Genomic DNA, 17,029 nt, shown 5'->3' with positions numbered 1-17,029 from the left:
ATGCAAATAATGTACTTTTGTGATTTTGAAGGGCAGTGTCCGTGAGTCTAACTTTACAGCTGAGTTAACTTTTGATGTGAATTTATGTCTTGCTGTACAATATAGAGAGAGAGGCGCCAGCACCGCAACTGATAGGCTGTGCACTGTACCACAATACTACATTTTTTTCAAAAAAGATGGTGATATCGCATAACTCAAAAAATTAATAAATAAATATATTATATATATTGTCACGGGAGGAGCACAAGACAGACACAGTGGGCGTGGCGTCAGGCCTCGGAGAGGCTTTTATTAACAGAAATCATAAAATAACAGGGAATAAAAGTGGCCAAAGGGGGAAAGTGTCCAAAATAACAGGGAATCTGGTGTCCTCGTCGTGCTGCGGGATTTGTGTAGGTCGGGCAGTGTTCATCAAGGAAGGGTCCAGGCAAGGGGCGGAGTCCGGCGGCCGCACGCGCTCCCCTCCTTGGTCCGGGGCGCGAGGGGCGGCGGCTTCTCCTAGCGGCCGCGTCTCTCTCGTTGGCCGCGGCGCTGGTAGGGGATGGACGGCCCGGCATCCTGGCCCGTCGGCCGTGTATACGGGTGCGGTTCCCATCCGGATCGCGGGTCCGGCAGCTCACGTCTTGGTGGCGCGGGAGTCCCTCAACGCACCCTTCCTGGACCCACGAGGACACCAGTGTGCATGCACGGGGAAGAGACCGGTCTCCTGAGGAGAGGCGCGTTGGGCTTTTAAACAGCGGCGGTAATGAGGCTCCACTTCCTTCAGGTGTGCCCCATCACACGCCGCCAGCCCTGACTCGTCCAGCGCCCCTCCTCTCACACACCCACTCCAGTCGGGAGCCTGGTGAAGGGCGGCGATTTAGGACGGGGTGCCGGTGATAATCAGGGAGGAGGCAGCTGACTCGTCACATTCCCCCTCCCAAGCGACATCCCCGTCACCAGGGCGCCACCCACACGGGAGTGCTACCATCCTCAACCAGACTCCAAACGGTCGGAGTGGGCAGGGATTCCTCTCCGGGCGGTCCTCCCTCTCGCAGCGCGCCGGAACAGGGACAGAGAAACCGGGTTTTAGTGACAGCCTCAACCAACCACAGGGCAAAATGACGATAACAGAAGTCACTTACCCTTTTGTGGCTGGGAGGCTGTCCCCGGTTTTCCTCCGTCCCAGTCCGGGTTCTCATGAACGTTTGCAAGCGAGAGGGAGTGACGTCACCAGACGTTTCCCAACTGCGCTGTCTAGGCTCCGCCTTGCCCGCATTCTCCACCAGTGTCACGGGAGGAGCACAAGACAGACACAGTGGGCGTGGCGTCAGGCCTCGGAGAGGCTTTTATTAACAGAAATCATAAAATAACAGGGAATAAAAGTGGCCAAAGGGGGAAAGTGTCCAAAATAACAGGGAATCTGGTGTCCTCGTCGTGCTGCGGGATTTGTGTAGGTCGGGCAGTGTTCATCAAGGAAGGGTCCAGGCAAGGGGCGGAGTCCGGCGGCCGCACGCGCTCCCCTCCTTGGTCCGGGGCGCGAGGGGCGGCGGCTTCTCCTAGCGGCCGCGTCTCTCTCGTTGGCCGCGGCGCTGGTAGGGGATGGACGGCCCGGCATCCTGGCCCGTCGGCCGTGTATACGGGTGCGGTTCCCATCCGGATCGCGGGTCCGGCAGCTCACGTCTTGGTGGCGCGGGAGTCCCTCAACGCACCCTTCCTGGACCCACGAGGACACCAGTGTGCATGCACGGGGAAGAGACCGGTCTCCTGAGGAGAGGCGCGTTGGGCTTTTAAACAGCGGCGGTAATGAGGCTCCACTTCCTTCAGGTGTGCCCCATCACACGCCGCCAGCCCTGACTCGTCCAGCGCCCCTCCTCTCACACACCCACTCCAGTCGGGAGCCTGGTGAAGGGCGGCGATTTAGGACGGGGTGCCGGTGATAATCAGGGAGGAGGCAGCTGACTCGTCACAATATATAATATATATATATCATTAAGTCATTGTTTGTTACTTAATGATATAAGAAATCTGCAGCCCTTCCCCTTTGTATAAAAATGTATAGTTATATTTCAAACCATTTCAGTGGTAAAAAGCAGATTATCATAAGAACCACAAAATGTGTGGGCAGCTTTTGCCAAAATAATTCACTATTCCCAAAGTGTTGACATTTAAGATTTGTGTCATACTTCGGGGCTCCTGTGAACGTGACAAAACTTGAAATATAGCTCCTCACTGAGTTGCTCTTGTGTGGGTTGAAGGAACACATTGGAGTAGAAAGGGGGAAAGCAGCCCCAGTACCAATCCCTTAGTTTACTATGAATTGATTTATAAAGATTAACACCTACCCCACTGTATTGCAATATAACACTTCATGAGAACATGAATTCATTATCTTTGAGTTCATGTTTAGGTAAGAGAAGGTTAAGAAAGACTTCTTTGTATCATAATATGCATATTAAACGGACAAGATAAATGCCGGTCATCACATTGTTTATCAGGTTTCTTTCAAGGAAATGTATGACTGGCTACATTAACTTTACGTTATTTATAGAACCAACCTTCACATATTTCATGGTCAAAGATAAGAACATATCATAGCACCTGACACTTTTTTGTTACCTTCTTCATGCTAAAATCTCTAGAAGCACGTGCTCTCTTCTGCCTTTACTTGGAGAGTCACTGCTGATTCCAGTCAAAGTGGATTGTTCCAGAAGCTTTGGGGGTTGACTGTTTCCTGGCTCTGATAAGATCCTGTCGGTCTGAGTCTTGCTAACCAGGTGACCTTCACACCCTTAAGCATTATTCATGCTTAATGCCCATATATATAGGTCATTTTATTACTTGTCCGAATCCAAATATCTGACCGAATGTGAGGGCCCGGGCAGGAATACTAATGCAAGAGACAATCAATTCGATGCTGTGTTGTTCAATAGGAATGATCAAGAAAACTGCACACTTCGTAAACAGCATGAAGGCAGGCTGGCGCAGCATTAGAGTATTGTGGCAAAGTGCAGGCTGATCAAATTTGGAGGGATTTACAGCTTGTTTTCTTGCGGCTGTGGCTGCTTACGTTGGCTCGTTTTGCATGGAACAACTGGTTCATGTGATAAACAGACAGACATGTTGACCAATGACTCGGTCTCTTAAGAAATCGTTTAGCATGTGGTCAGAGTGAGCATTTTAAACATGCGACAGTAAGAAGGGCTTTGCGATGTGTTTGACAGCTCTAGCGAGGAGGCATCAGTGCAGCCATCTTTGGAAAATGGCCAGTGTAGTCATTATCCTCCATATTGGCACATCAGCAGACATTTGCGGGAAGTCTTGCGGGAGGCTCAGACCTAGAATGTCTAGATAGCATTCTGTGCTAATTCACATTCCTGTCTTATGCATGATACATCCAAAAACCTATTTGTGTTTGGATCTCAAACTCCAGTTATTATCTGCAAAGAGTTTAACAGAATAATTGTTATATTTCTGGTAAGTTTAAAGTGTTTATTTGTCTTCCTGTTCTTCTTTCTCTGATAGCACAATGTACCGAGGAGTGTGCCCATGGCCGGTGTGTGTCTCCTGATACATGTCAGTGTGAGCCAGGCTGGGGAGGACTGGACTGCTCTAGTGGTGAGTTCACTCTCTCATTAACTCTGAGAGCACAGTTCACTTCATTAAGGCCCTCTCACTCTCACATAGTTAATGGCTGCACCAGTCCCCAGACGCCACTGCAAAGCTACCATGTTTCTCACTTACTCGCTCCCCTCTCTTCTTTTGCCAGCTGTATTAAAAAGTAAAGCTGGAAATCACAGAGGACGAATGAGTTGTGTAATCATGCAGTTGCATTAACAAGTTACTTTTTTATGCTAAAGCTCTGGGAGGAAAAAACACTATGATTATGGAATATTTTTCAGTTTAGCCATGTTTTGCCAATTTCTAATTGTAACCAAAACACTGTGCCCAAAAAAATGTGTACAACATATAATGCAGATGTGTAAATAAATAATTCAGAATTTTTAAATCACACACACACACACACACACACACACACACACACACACAATCTAATTTTAATATGTAAGGGATAATGTACTTCCAGCCGGTTGTTATCTCAGAAGTATCTTGCATCATCCTGATTAGGTTTGTGTGTGATGTACGCTATCCTGCTTGTAATACGGTTACTTGCCAGATAATTAATTAGACACAAAATGTTCATTTGAGTTGAAATATTTTATTAGCTTTTTAATCACAAAGACTTCACAAAGATAAATGATTCCTACCAAATGACTTTGAGCCTAGAAAGTTTAGACAAGATGGAAATTTATGGCATGATATACATTCGTATCACTAAATACTCAGCTCTTCAACACATAAAAAAGATGAGGACTTAAATTGTTATTTGAGAAAAATTGTATATATAATAAATTAATTAAATAAATTAAATAAAATAAATAAATTGTATATATAATATGGGTATTTATGCCCATTAAAATAATATATTTGGTATTTCTAAAAGTTGTTATTTATTAATTTATATTTTTATTTGAATAATTAAATCCATCAACTTATCAATCCAGCAATCAACCCATCTATTCATCCATCCATCCATCCATCCACCCATCCACCCATCCAAAGTGCACACACACAGAGCAGTGAACACACACACACACACTGTGAACACACACCCGGAGCAGTGGGCATCCATTTTTCATGCTGCAGCGCCCGGGGAGCAGTTGGGGGTTCAATGCCTTGCTCAAGGGCACCTAAGTCGTGGTATTGAGGGTGGAGAGAGCACTGTACATGCACTCCCCCCACCCACAATTCCTGCCGGCCCGAGACTTGAACTCACAACACTTCGATTGCGAATCCGACTCTTTAACCATTAGGTCATGACTTCCCTCTAGGCAGAGTGATTGATGATGGACAAATGAATGGAAGAGTCGATGGATGGATGGATGGATGGATAGATAGATGGGTTGATTGCTGGATTGATAAGTTGATAGATGTGGGATGGATGGATGGGATGGGTGGATAGGTGAATTGATAGATGAATTAGACAAAGCTGGCTTGTTTTATTGCCCCAGTACTTGGCGAAATGGTCTTCATCATAATTAAAATGATAAGTAGTGCACAGGGTGGAATCAATCTGCATGTGAAAAACAAACAGACTGTCATTGGATCCTCAAGATTAATTGGTTAACAGGCCTTTACCTCTATGGCTGAAACATTGCGGGACAAAATAGGAAGCCATCGACATTCACTCTCTAATCAGCTAAATGATGAAAAAGCAGGTGGTAGGAGAGACTAGAGGTTGAGATATATAGAGATATTGACTTAAGTATTTAGACTTTATGTGTTGAAAGAAAGGAGGGACAACAAACTGAAGCTCTTTCATGTTAAGAACAGCCAGATTTGCTAATTTTCTCATTCAAGACGCATTTTGACCTGATTCGTTAATTTCGGCTTGGTTGTGGCTCACTTACTGCCCACATTTACCAATGAATGATGGTTACAGAAGGCTCTGTATGGATCTATGGGCATTTTCATTAACAAAGGAGCCATTTCATGATTACCAACAGTCTGTAAATCACCAGCTTTCTTTCCGAGGCACTGGCCACAGCGAAGGAGGTAAAGACACGAGCGGCACTAATGACCTAGACCGTTTTTCTAAATCATAATTCACTTGTGGGTTTTAACAGAGGAAAGGAACCCACCTCTGAAGCTCAAGATCATCCCCTGGGTATATGTTTCTGAGGACCACGCATTCTTCTGAGCATGTGCTGTTCTGTTATAATCCACCTTATTAAAACAGACCTGGCGATTCAGACAGAAGCATTATTCATAACTTTTATATTTCCATACTGGGCGTTAGGCCAGGCTTTTTCATTTATGAGCTTTCATCTGTAGAAATGAGGAATGCGAGCCAATTTTTTAATTAGATCTAACCTCTTTTTTCACTCGTACATAAATGGTGCATCTTTTTTTGATATTCAAGGTAAAGGTCTCTTCTCCCTTTCTCTCTCATGTGTGGATGAGTGCTGGGAACCTCACCTTTCCCAGGGTGGATTCTGTCATCATATTTGAGGATCCTGCGAGAGAACAGAGACAAATAGTCATAGATCGTCGTTAATCACAACCAGGGCTTTGGGTCACCAGCAGAAATGCCTGCTGGTGGAGTCAATGAGAAGGTATGAGAGCGATAAAGCTGAGTATTATGTGCATGCTGAATGAATGGAGGATAATGCTAAGCAATAGGGATGATATGGTTATGAAAAACAGAGCTGCTTTTGGGCAACTGGAGAGCCTGAGAGTAGAAGTGACTAGCTTTGCGCTAATGCTCTGGAGCAGCATCAAAGAGGCTGGCCAGCAATACTGGAGCAGCACCCACTAGGAGCCTGCTATTTGGGTCAGAAATGAAAACTGAAAGGTGGAGCTTATCAACAGGATGAAGGGATAAAAATGAAATGTAATGAAAGAGATGAGAAAGAGCGGGAGGTCGGTGAATAGAAGGGGACTGCCATTTCTCTCCTGCTGAGGTCAATCTGCCATTGCCTAAAGACAATGAAGCTGTTATGTTTGTCAGACTGCAAATGCGAGCTATAACCTTGGACTGTCCCTGAAAGCTTCAGGTGCTTAAAGTCACTGTAAAGTCATCAGTGACATAAAGGCTTTTACACAAATATGAATTATGCTCTTACAGTGAAATACTCATCTCGTGGAGTCTATTTAAGATTCTTGTCTTAAATTTATTTCTGCTGCTTTGGCAACAGGGTTTCATTCTATTTGATAACTTGTTCAAAGTGTAAGAATTAGTGGTGGATTGGAGGACCAAAGAGAATGCTGAGTTTGGGGAGTTTTTCCAGAATGCATCTACAGATTTCTCTATTTCATACTGATTAGCCAGGGGGGAGGATGGAGGTTGTGTAACACCGTATCTACACCAGACGCGAGCGATGCGACTCGACACAACAAAATACTATACAACCCATTATAATCAGTGATGCTGTCTACACTGGATGCAGCGCAGCGCGACATGAGATGACACAACGAAACCCAGACAGTAAACTGATACCTTGTTCTGTTTATGATGTACTAACACAAATTTCTAATGATTTTCAAAGATTGCTTGTCGTGTCTACTGTAGACAGCCTCAAGCATATGCGGCACAATGTAACAACTGTAGACATGGTGTAATAGATTTTGATACAGTATCTCAGCAGCTGTGGTCTTAATGATGGCTACATCTTCAGCAGTCTCTGGATTGTCATTATGGCCTGAAACACGCATGCCAGCTTGGCGCAAAGGTTTTATCAAATATGATTTAACATGAAAATATGTGCTACGCCCACATCTACATACATACAGTATATAATTTATTGCTTAGCTGTTTGTTGATTCTGGTTTTGCTCAGTCAATTAAATCGGTCTGTTCAGGACATGGGACAGCGTTTGTAGCAGTGTCATGCAGTGAAAGTCTGAAATGGCTCTATACTTTACAGTAGGTGTTTGTTTTCCAATATAGATGTATGTTCCAGTTATACTTGATGTTTGCACAGTCTCCTGGTCAATGGGACTGTCAACAAGCAACCGACACTATAATATTTTGTTTAACTGTGGACAGCCAAAGCTGCATTTATTTGATAAAAATACAGTAAAAATAGTAATAATGTGCAACATAATTAGAATTAGAAAAAAAATCTAAATTTTATATATTTCAAAATGTAATTTATTTATGTGATGCCAAAACTGAATGTAGCAGCCATTACTTCAGTCTTCGGTCCCATAGGATTCTTCAGAAATGATTCCAATGTTCAGATTTTCTCACATTTGTAGATATTTGGCATCAAAAGGTTTGAAAAAACGTTGCAGGCTGTTTATTTTTTCATTTCACTTTATGTTCACTTTAAAAAAATGACAAATGTATTTTGATTTTATATATCGCTTGCTTATTTTTTTATGTATGTATATATTCAAGGTCCTTTCCAGTAAAATTAATTCTGTCAAATGCTAATTATAAAATTTTTTGTGGATTAAATGCTTGTAAATGTTATCTTAGATTTTTTTTTTTAAGTTCTAATGAGATTCTCTGTGAAGTTGCACAATATATCATGAAATTATTTTTTCCCCCAAATTGCCCAGTCAGGGTGTAGAGTGGGACACAGATACATTTGCATTGCAGAATATTATTTTCAGGTTCTGTGGCAGCTTGACTGCTATGGCAACAAACAGCTGGACCTGTTGGCAACTAAGAAAACATTATTTCATTTTAGGTGAAAATAAGTGTTTTAAGAGGGACAGATCAAGTTTGATCAGTGTTCATGTACGAATCATAGCAACCAGTCCTTAGTTTTAACTCTAAAGTTATCTTTTTGTCATCTATAATGTTAATCAGATTATTCATTTCAGATGAGAATGTACCTACTGTGATGCAGCCCCTTGGATTGACTGTTTGGCTGAGCCCGATTGTGATGGTATAGTTATGCAGCACACTCTCAGACTTCTAATGGCAGTTGTCTTGGGAAGTGTTTAGAAGCCAGTTTTTCCACATTAGTTCAGGTTGTGACGATGTGAAAAAAAAAATGGTTTAAAGCAAGGAGAAAGGAAGGGAAGGGGTCGCAGGGGGCCTTGGGGCTCACCTGCTCAAGACACCTCATTTATCAACAGAGGCCCTCAAACAGATGGTGCCATTCCAGATCCGCACAAGTATGTTGACATGATACGCCGTCAAAGGAGAGAGAGTGAATTGAACGTACCTGAACTGAACTTTGAATTTAACTGAATTGAATTAAAAGCGACAGATGGATGGTCTGATTAGAGTGGGGGGGGGGATGAAATTTACATAGAAGGAGCAAACGCCACAAAGAAATGGAAGACCTATTCAATGTTCAAGAGAGGGAAAGTTGGCAGGAAAGAAGGACGCGCTCTCTCCGACTCTCGTCTGTCATCTACAAAGCAGTTAAATAAATCATTCTCTCATTCCCTATTCTCTCATCCCTCTCTTTGCCTCCTTTAATCTCGCAGCAGTGCTGCTGCTGTGCTCTCAAAATCTCCAAATACAGATACTCTGCACCAGGAAGTGCTCTCAGCTGACATTCATAAGAGCTTTATTGGCTTTGTTTTATGTATACGGGTGAGGCTCTATGTATGTAAGAGAGTAAGGAAAGGAGACGTGAAGCTATTTTATGTTTGATGTAAATATGTATGTGTGTGTGCATCTCTGTGTGTTTTCATATACATTAAATGGTGGCCAAAAAGTATGTGTAATCCTGCTTCTAATTAAGTTTTTTTTTTTTTTTTTTTTGCCATTTGCTATTAGTAGAGTACCTTTCTTTTCCAGCATGACTGGCAGTGCCCCTTGCACAAAATAAGGTGCAAAAATAAATGGTTCACAGAGTGTGGTTTGAAAGAACTTGACTGGTGAACTGAACCTTACTGTACACCTTTGGGATAATTGAAAAAGGTAACTGCAGTGCAGCTGACACAGCCATTTATTGATATCCCCCTGCTAAATTAATTGTTGATTTTATGGTAAGTTTATATATATATATATATATATATATATATATATATATATATATATATATATATATATATATATATATATATATATATATATATATATATATATAGATGTTATGATTTTATTATGAATTAATGGATTGATGAGTTTTATTTTGGTATCAGCTGTATATCAGCTTGTTTTTTTATACCTTTTCAACCTCATTCAAAGGTTTTTTACATTTTACACTTATTTAAATAAGCATATTTTAGTTTTACTTACTACAGCTTTTGTTTTGTGGATAATTTTTGGAGTTGGTATGTGGAGTGAAAAATCTAAATCTTTTGCACCTACTTGGTAGTTTAATTTGAATTTAAATTCAATTTAAAAGCATAATTTAAAAAAAACATCAGTAACATTCAATAACATGGTAGGCATTTTGGAAATGCATTGATCTTACTGTGAATGATTTATCCCAAGTATGTATTTTTTTTTATTTTTTTTTATGTTTTGACCTTGTAATGTGTAACGAACCTTATGATGAAATGGCAGACTTCACGCTGGTGACTGGTCACATATGTATGGACGTCTCCTCACAATACAAAAGAAAAGATCTTTTGCTGCTTCTTTCGTTTCATCATTCCATGTCATAGCTAATCTTCCATTGACATATTCTGTACTTCTCAGAAGATTTAGTCAACTTAAATCCTGCACCCTTTTTACATAATAAAACATAATTAAGTAGAAATAGGCTATTTTCTATCCTGTTTTTCACCCTCTCTTTGAAACATGCTGTTTTGCATATTAAAGTAATAGGTAGATTCTGCTGTGATGTACGTTCATATTAAACAATTTGTCAAAGCAATAGTGGCACAATCTGTCAAAACAAAGCATTAGTGACACATGGTAAAAACGTTACTCAGCCTTGTGTATTTTGAAATTACTGTCAGATCCAATCTAGTCAGTACTGCATCTCTTTTAGTTTCAGCTTTCTGAAAAGTGTGCTTTGAAATGTGTATTGTTTAAAAACGACCACAGTACAATGAACAAATTATCAGTGACTTACTGACAGTCTGGAATGTATTTACTCCTACTACATGCGTGAATCGGTGAGTGAGCTAAAGAGGTAATGATCTAGAAATAGGCGTTAATCTTCCTCTGCAGAGACCCTCTTTTATCGTACTATGACGTCATATTGAGATTAAATATGAAACTGGTCATTTGGAAGCTTGGTTTCAATGAAAGCTGCTTTTGGACAAACAAGGAAGTTTTGAGTTCTGAAACATGCAGGACTAACTGATGGAAATTAGATTTTGCAATTCATGAGCCCTTTACATTCAAATAATTGTCACAGACTTTTTTTAACACATGTTTTTGTTTTGTACTTGCTTAAAATGAAAACATTTTTACCCCAAAAAATCTTCTGAAATGCACCATTAAAAGAAAAGCCCCTTCAGCCATGTTCTTAAATCTATTGGAAAGCTTCCAAGATGAGTGGAATCTAGCTTAAAAGGCAATACCAACTCTATTAATTCTCATGCTTTTGAAATTAAATGCCCACCGAACATATACTGTACATACAGGTTTGTTGTTCAGATGTCCACACACTTTTGGCCTTTCAGTGTGTGTCCTTGTCCGGGTCTAGTGGCATGCATGCAAAGTGAAAAAAAAAAGGTGACAGAAAAGTCCAGAACCTGATCACTCACAGTAATTGTGCATTCCAAACCCTGTGACAACTCATCTGTCTCATCTGTAAGCAGAAATCATTTATACTGTGCTGGAGGAAAAACAAAACTTAATCAGTGGGATACCTCATTATATAGCTGAATGAATGTGATCACTCGCTACGCACAGGGTTTCCTTAAAAAGCCCAACAGCATCTCTTTCTCATGATCCAGACCTGCGGCTTTTGGAGAATTACCACAGATTCAGATTTTTCTCTGACTTTGAAGAATCAAAGCATGCTGTGAGAGGTGGCGAGGGTAGCGAGTTTCACTCTGTGACCTCCCTCCCTCCCTCCGTCATTGGATCAACACTGCCCAGGTGTTTGTGTGTGTGTATATGTGTCTGCAGTCACAAAGTACAGCCCCTCGGGCCTCGCAGCCTGCTCAGTTATGAGCCGGTGCTGCATCTCTGTTGTCAAAAGCGAGAGACTGGGGGATGCTGTTTGTGACTGACCCCAAAACATTCTGGATGAGGATGGAATAATTTATTATTTGTACTTTAAATCAGACCGAGAAACGGTTGAAACTCATTGAAAAGAGTCTGCTTCAATCCTTCAGGGTGTGTGAGAGTGTGTGTGATTAGAGCATTAATAGATAATGTTTTTATATAAATTGGTTGTATAAATCACTTTAGTAGTGTTTTTAATGGCTATCGGTGGATCTAAGAGAGCCATGTGACTGTTCCCTAAAGTTCGCACTTATTAATTGACCAGCTGTAATGGGCCAAACCCTGTGCCCTCTTTATAGGCCACTCTCTCTCACACACACAGAAACTCACAAGCTCCCCAAAACTTGCCCAATGGTATTGTTTAGCTCAGCCCTCAATGCATTTTTGCTATCCCGCCAAGAAAGTAGTTCTTTCATCAGCCTTTTGTTGTATTCAAGCACAATTAATTTGAGAGTAATGTCCCGTACGGCCTATTGTAGCTCTCATATTTCTCTGCCGTGATTATTTCCTTATTGTGTGTTGTTGATAACACAAATATCGTCTCTGAACAAAGCAGGCGGCTTTCTCGAATGAAGGATTTTTAGAAAAGGTCCAGCTATTTTGATGAGTGTCAGAGATGATAGCAGTGCCTGTGATTGCGCAGGCATCATTTATGCCTCCCTTCACTAAGTATAACCATCAAATAGATGTCAACAAAGGTTGTAAAGCCAGATTCTAGAATGTTGTCTGTAGTCTAAACAGCCTTTAGGTTGCATAATTGAAAAAGGACAATATAAAGCTCTATCACTTCTTTGTGGGGTCTAAAATAGCTAAAATGTTGTGATGACAGTGCAACCACAAGCTGCTGGCAGCATACTAATGCAGAACCAGGCTCAGTTGTGGTCATTTCATAGTCTGAATCACACTTGATTTTGGGGTTGATTTACATGTTTATGAAGTTTAGCGCTACAGGATTCAATTTATTTCATTGATCATTACATTTGATGATCTCTTTACTCGTCGTGATGTTAATTCTCCAGCCTCTGAGCAGAAATTGCTCTTGGCATTAGAGGTCATGTCGTGATGAGGTGAAGGCAGGAAAAGGGAACTGGATTCTCTCACAAACTACTTGATGGAGCTATGGAGTGCATGCCACCGCACAAAACTCGAAGGCCTTGATTTGAAGTGTACCGGGAGTCATCTTAGGTATTCTTTATGTGTATTATTGTTGTCTCATTCCTGGAGTAAAATGGTTTACCAGATTTTCAGAAATATGTTCTTAATTAGCTTCAGGCACTTTTTTATTTATTCCAGAATGTGGAACCTAACAGGATGCAAATAAAGAGCTACTGTAAAGTTCCCCCCATTTGTCCTTGATTTGTCAACTTGAAGTTCATTTTGATATTTTTGGTAATATATGGAATTCTCTAAATTCATCAAACATAATGGGTTGGTTTTAAATTAAACAAACCAATTAATCAGAATTGGTTTCCTACCCAAACTTCCTTTATATATTTCTATTTAACTTTTTTGTTTTAGTAATTTAAGTACATAAACATTTCATTTAGTTTACGATGGAAAATTTGTCTTATTTTTTCATCTAATAATTTTAACGATTTTTATTAGTTGTAGTTTTATTTTTGGTAACAATAGTTAACAATAACAACAATATACAGTATGATTTTTTTTTTTTTTTTTTATGAACAAAAGACAGAAGTCATGGTCTTTAGTGGTAGTGGCACTTCTGTGACCCCGTTGGTTGATCTGGGTTCATTAGCACAGTATCACAAGCAAATTAATACTAATCTAGGGGTAAAGGTGGACACTGACCTTAAATTTGACAACCAGATTAAAGCCGTAGGGAAGTCCAGCTTTTTCCAGTTAAGGCAGCTGGCAAAAAAAAAAAAAATTAAACCAGTCCTTCAGAAACAGCACTTTGAGACAGTAATTCACGCCTTTGTGACCACTCGGCTGGACTACTGCAATGCACTTTATTTGGGGGTTTATGGGTCCTCCATTGCCCGTCTGCAACTGGTTCAAAATGCTGCTGCTCGTCTTTTAACTGGCACAAGAAAGTATGAGCACATTTCACCTCTTTTAGCTTCATTCCACTGGCTGCCTGTGCATTTTAGGATTCAATTTAAACTACTCTTATTTGCTTTTAAAGCCTTGAATGGCCTTGCCCCACCGTATCTCGCCGAGTTGCTGCACCCCTACATTCCCAGCCACTCTCTCAGGTCAGCTGACCAGCTGCTCCTGACAGTGCCTAGAACTACTGTAGGCTAAAACTCAGAGGAGAAAGAGCTTTTGCTGTTGCAGCTCCAAAACTATAGGATGTATTGCCATTACACATCAGACAAGTCTCCTCACTGTTTCATTTTAAATCTCTGCTTAAAAGCCATCTCTTTACTCTGGCTTTTAACACCAGGTAATCACGATTAATGTGATTTAAATGTGTTGTGTGTGAAGTGCATTTTATTTATTTATTTGATTTGATTGTATTTCTATAATTTCATGTTTTTTAATCTTATTCGATTACTTTAATTTTATTGTGTTTATCTTTTATCCTATTGTGTCTTTTATTGTTGTGGTGTACAGCACTTTGGAAACCTTGTGTTATTTAAATTGTGCTATATAAATAAAGCGGATTGGATTGGATTGGATATACTTGTATTTTATTTATAAATTTGACCAATATTTTGCATTTACATCAAGGGAAGTGTCAGAATTCTGGATCTGTCTAGTGTCTATGTGTGTTTATGCTTCACATAAAATTCACATACTACACATATACTACGAGAGTCTTGATATGTTAGACTGTTCTTAGTAGTGTGAAGTACAATAAATGGCGATATTGCTTGTTTCTTCTTGGGGCAGTACCCCATGATGTTTTGCCTCTGCAGTGTCCTTGAGTGTGCTTGGCTGATTATGTTGTTGAGGTATTGGTGGGATGGGGGGTTATAGTATTAGTGGTATGCCTCAGATCCTCCTGCACCTGCAGTCTCCTGATGTTTAACCCTGCACTCCATGGTAGTGTTGCACTGATTACTGGCCGTCCTGTGGGACATTGATTGTCCTGTTCCTCTCTGGCAAACCCCACACAATGCTGACGAATGAACTCCTGGCCCTGCCAAGTCCAATTAACTGTCAGTGCTGCATCGACGCGCCCCCTCGTAACTAAGGAGAGGGAAGAAAAACAAACTTTTAATCAAATTGTGCTTCGGGCCCCAAGGTAACTGGGGTTTTATTCTGAATTCTGCTCCATTCTTCTTTGTCGGCTGTTACACACTTTTCTCGAGAAGGTTGTTGAGAGAACAGTTTGTTTTTGCATGATTAGGGACAAGGAACAACAGCCTTCACATTTTAATGATAGTTTCCAACTAGCCGTAATATATAAGCTATATATTTAACATACGTATCTGTTTAGCTTCCGAAACCTAGTTGGCTCCCGATGGAGACAGCTTTTTAAAGCATAAGCAGGCTTCTGACATGAAGGTTGATTTAAACGATAAACAAATTTGGTTTCCTCTAAAATACTTGGTGTTTGCCAAACTGTAAAGTAGAGTCACATCCCAGAATGCATTGCAAGATATTTAATGAAAAAAATATAATTAAATAGTTTTTTTAACACTAAAAAAATATGGACACAAAATCATTCAGTTTAATTAAAAACAGATTATTAAGCAGTATTTCTGTGCTCTGAACATTTATGCTTCTTCAGTTATCACAAAGTTAGCTTGTTAACATCTTTTGAACCATCTGTCTTCTAGGTTATGGATAAAAGCTGTAATTTTCAGTTAGTAGAAAACTTGCAACACCTTTGAGAAGACTTGATATGTTTTTAATGTTTACTGTGGCATTATAACCTTGAAGTAACAGATGCTCTATTTATGTTTTCTTTTTTTTCTTTTTTTCTGTTTTTTACATAACCCGTCAGTTTAGAAACAGAATCTTTGCTTGAGGAAAGATGTGGACCAAAATTTCTTCATTATGACTTCTGATTGACTGAGTTTCAAAATCTCACATCCCTATGCAATACTTTTTGGGTTGTGCTTTTTTTTAAGCACAGGAATGAACTTGGCCTCCCAAGGTCACGATAAACAACTCCAGACTGGCTTGCTTTGATTATCCTGATGCAGACATTAAAAGCTCTGAAATTCAATTAAATTCCTTCCTTTTGCCTCAGAGCAAAAGGGAAGAGGCATAGGGAAAGAGAAAGGCCGGTGTGCATTGGCAAGGCTTAATAAGAGGAGCAAAGGGATGGGGTTTGTGATCTGTGTGTCTGTGAAATGACATCTAGACGTAGACGATAAGGTTCAAAGAAGAGTTTTAAAGAACATTTAGTTTCTTCAGTAATTTCACATTTGTGCTCCTCTTTTGAATTCAAGGTTACTGTCAGGGTTGTAATAAAATTGCTACGGACTGCCTCAAATTCATTGGTTTTGAATGAAAGTTAGAATAACTGAAGACTACATGGAAACGATTTACTATTAATAAAGAAATCACTGGAAAAAAAACCCCTCTTAATCAGTTTTGTCTTTTCTTCTGGTAATTCATAATTATATATATATAAAATCATATTTATTATATATTTTTAAATATATTTAAAAAATGTCAAATCTATTCTACTGTACGCTATGTTGTTTCCAGAATAAATTAGTTTTAAGGATGTCTAGATATTTTTAATAGAAAAGTAGACATAAATACTGACTAATAAATTATTTTTTCACAGTATTGATGTTGACTACTTAGTTGAGAAATGTTGTACAGTAGGAAGATTATTTTGAAATATCTTAAGCAGCATTGATTCTTTTTTTCTCCAGTTGCACATCCTCAAGAGTAAATACCAGCTATTGAGAGCCTAATATTAAGAGAGACTTATATTAAGTCTGATTTAGAAAATATCATTTGCTTTTGTTCATCAGGGGAATAAAAAGGATTTTTCCTTCAACAGATCAATACGGCAGCCTGTCTCTAGTAAACTTAAACAAAGAATGAATGAATCAGGGGTTTTTTACATTCTATTTGTCTTCTCATCAGACATCTGCAACTCTGTCATGAGAAAAGTAACAAATAACTGCATTGGGAGTCTTGTGATTGCCAGTTTTATTTCCATTCAAGAGATCATGACTAATAATCCATTAACTCGCACTAAAACTCCCCAGCAACAAATCTATTTTTGACTGTCAGTTAGAGAAAGAGAAACACAATTGATTTCTCAGGGAGTCACTGATGTGTACCTTTGACTTCACTGTGACTTTGAGAATCCACAGGAATAATTGATGGGCCCCGGTGAGATCCCAAAGATGAAAAGAAGAAAACTGCATTCAGAAATCTAGTCGCTCATTCCAGATAATTCTGCGCCTCTGAACCTGCCAACTTTTTCCGGAGAGGCAGATACTCTCCTGAGGGT

The 17,029-nt window shown here is 40.0% G+C and overlaps 1 protein-coding gene across 4 annotated transcripts in view; it reads left to right on the top strand.

Moving 5' to 3' along the window:
* The window catches only part of LOC127934297 (multiple epidermal growth factor-like domains protein 11), a 101,196-nt gene that overhangs the window by 31,533 nt on the left and 52,634 nt on the right, over nt 1-17,029 (top strand). For all 4 annotated transcript variants that reach the window (XM_052531579.1, XM_052531580.1, XM_052531581.1 and 1 more), the window contains one exon: nt 3,505-3,597. In XM_052531579.1, the coding sequence (XP_052387539.1) occupies nt 3,505-3,597 (93 nt within the window). The remainder of the gene's footprint in view (nt 1-3,504; nt 3,598-17,029) is intronic.

The sequence above is a fragment of the Carassius gibelio genome, chromosome A18, assembly GCF_023724105.1.
Source record: "Carassius gibelio isolate Cgi1373 ecotype wild population from Czech Republic chromosome A18, carGib1.2-hapl.c, whole genome shotgun sequence".
NCBI classification, from domain to species: domain Eukaryota; kingdom Metazoa; phylum Chordata; class Actinopteri; order Cypriniformes; family Cyprinidae; genus Carassius; species Carassius gibelio.
Note: the sequence above shows the minus strand (reverse complement) of the source record. Positions and strands in the feature narration are given on the sequence as shown.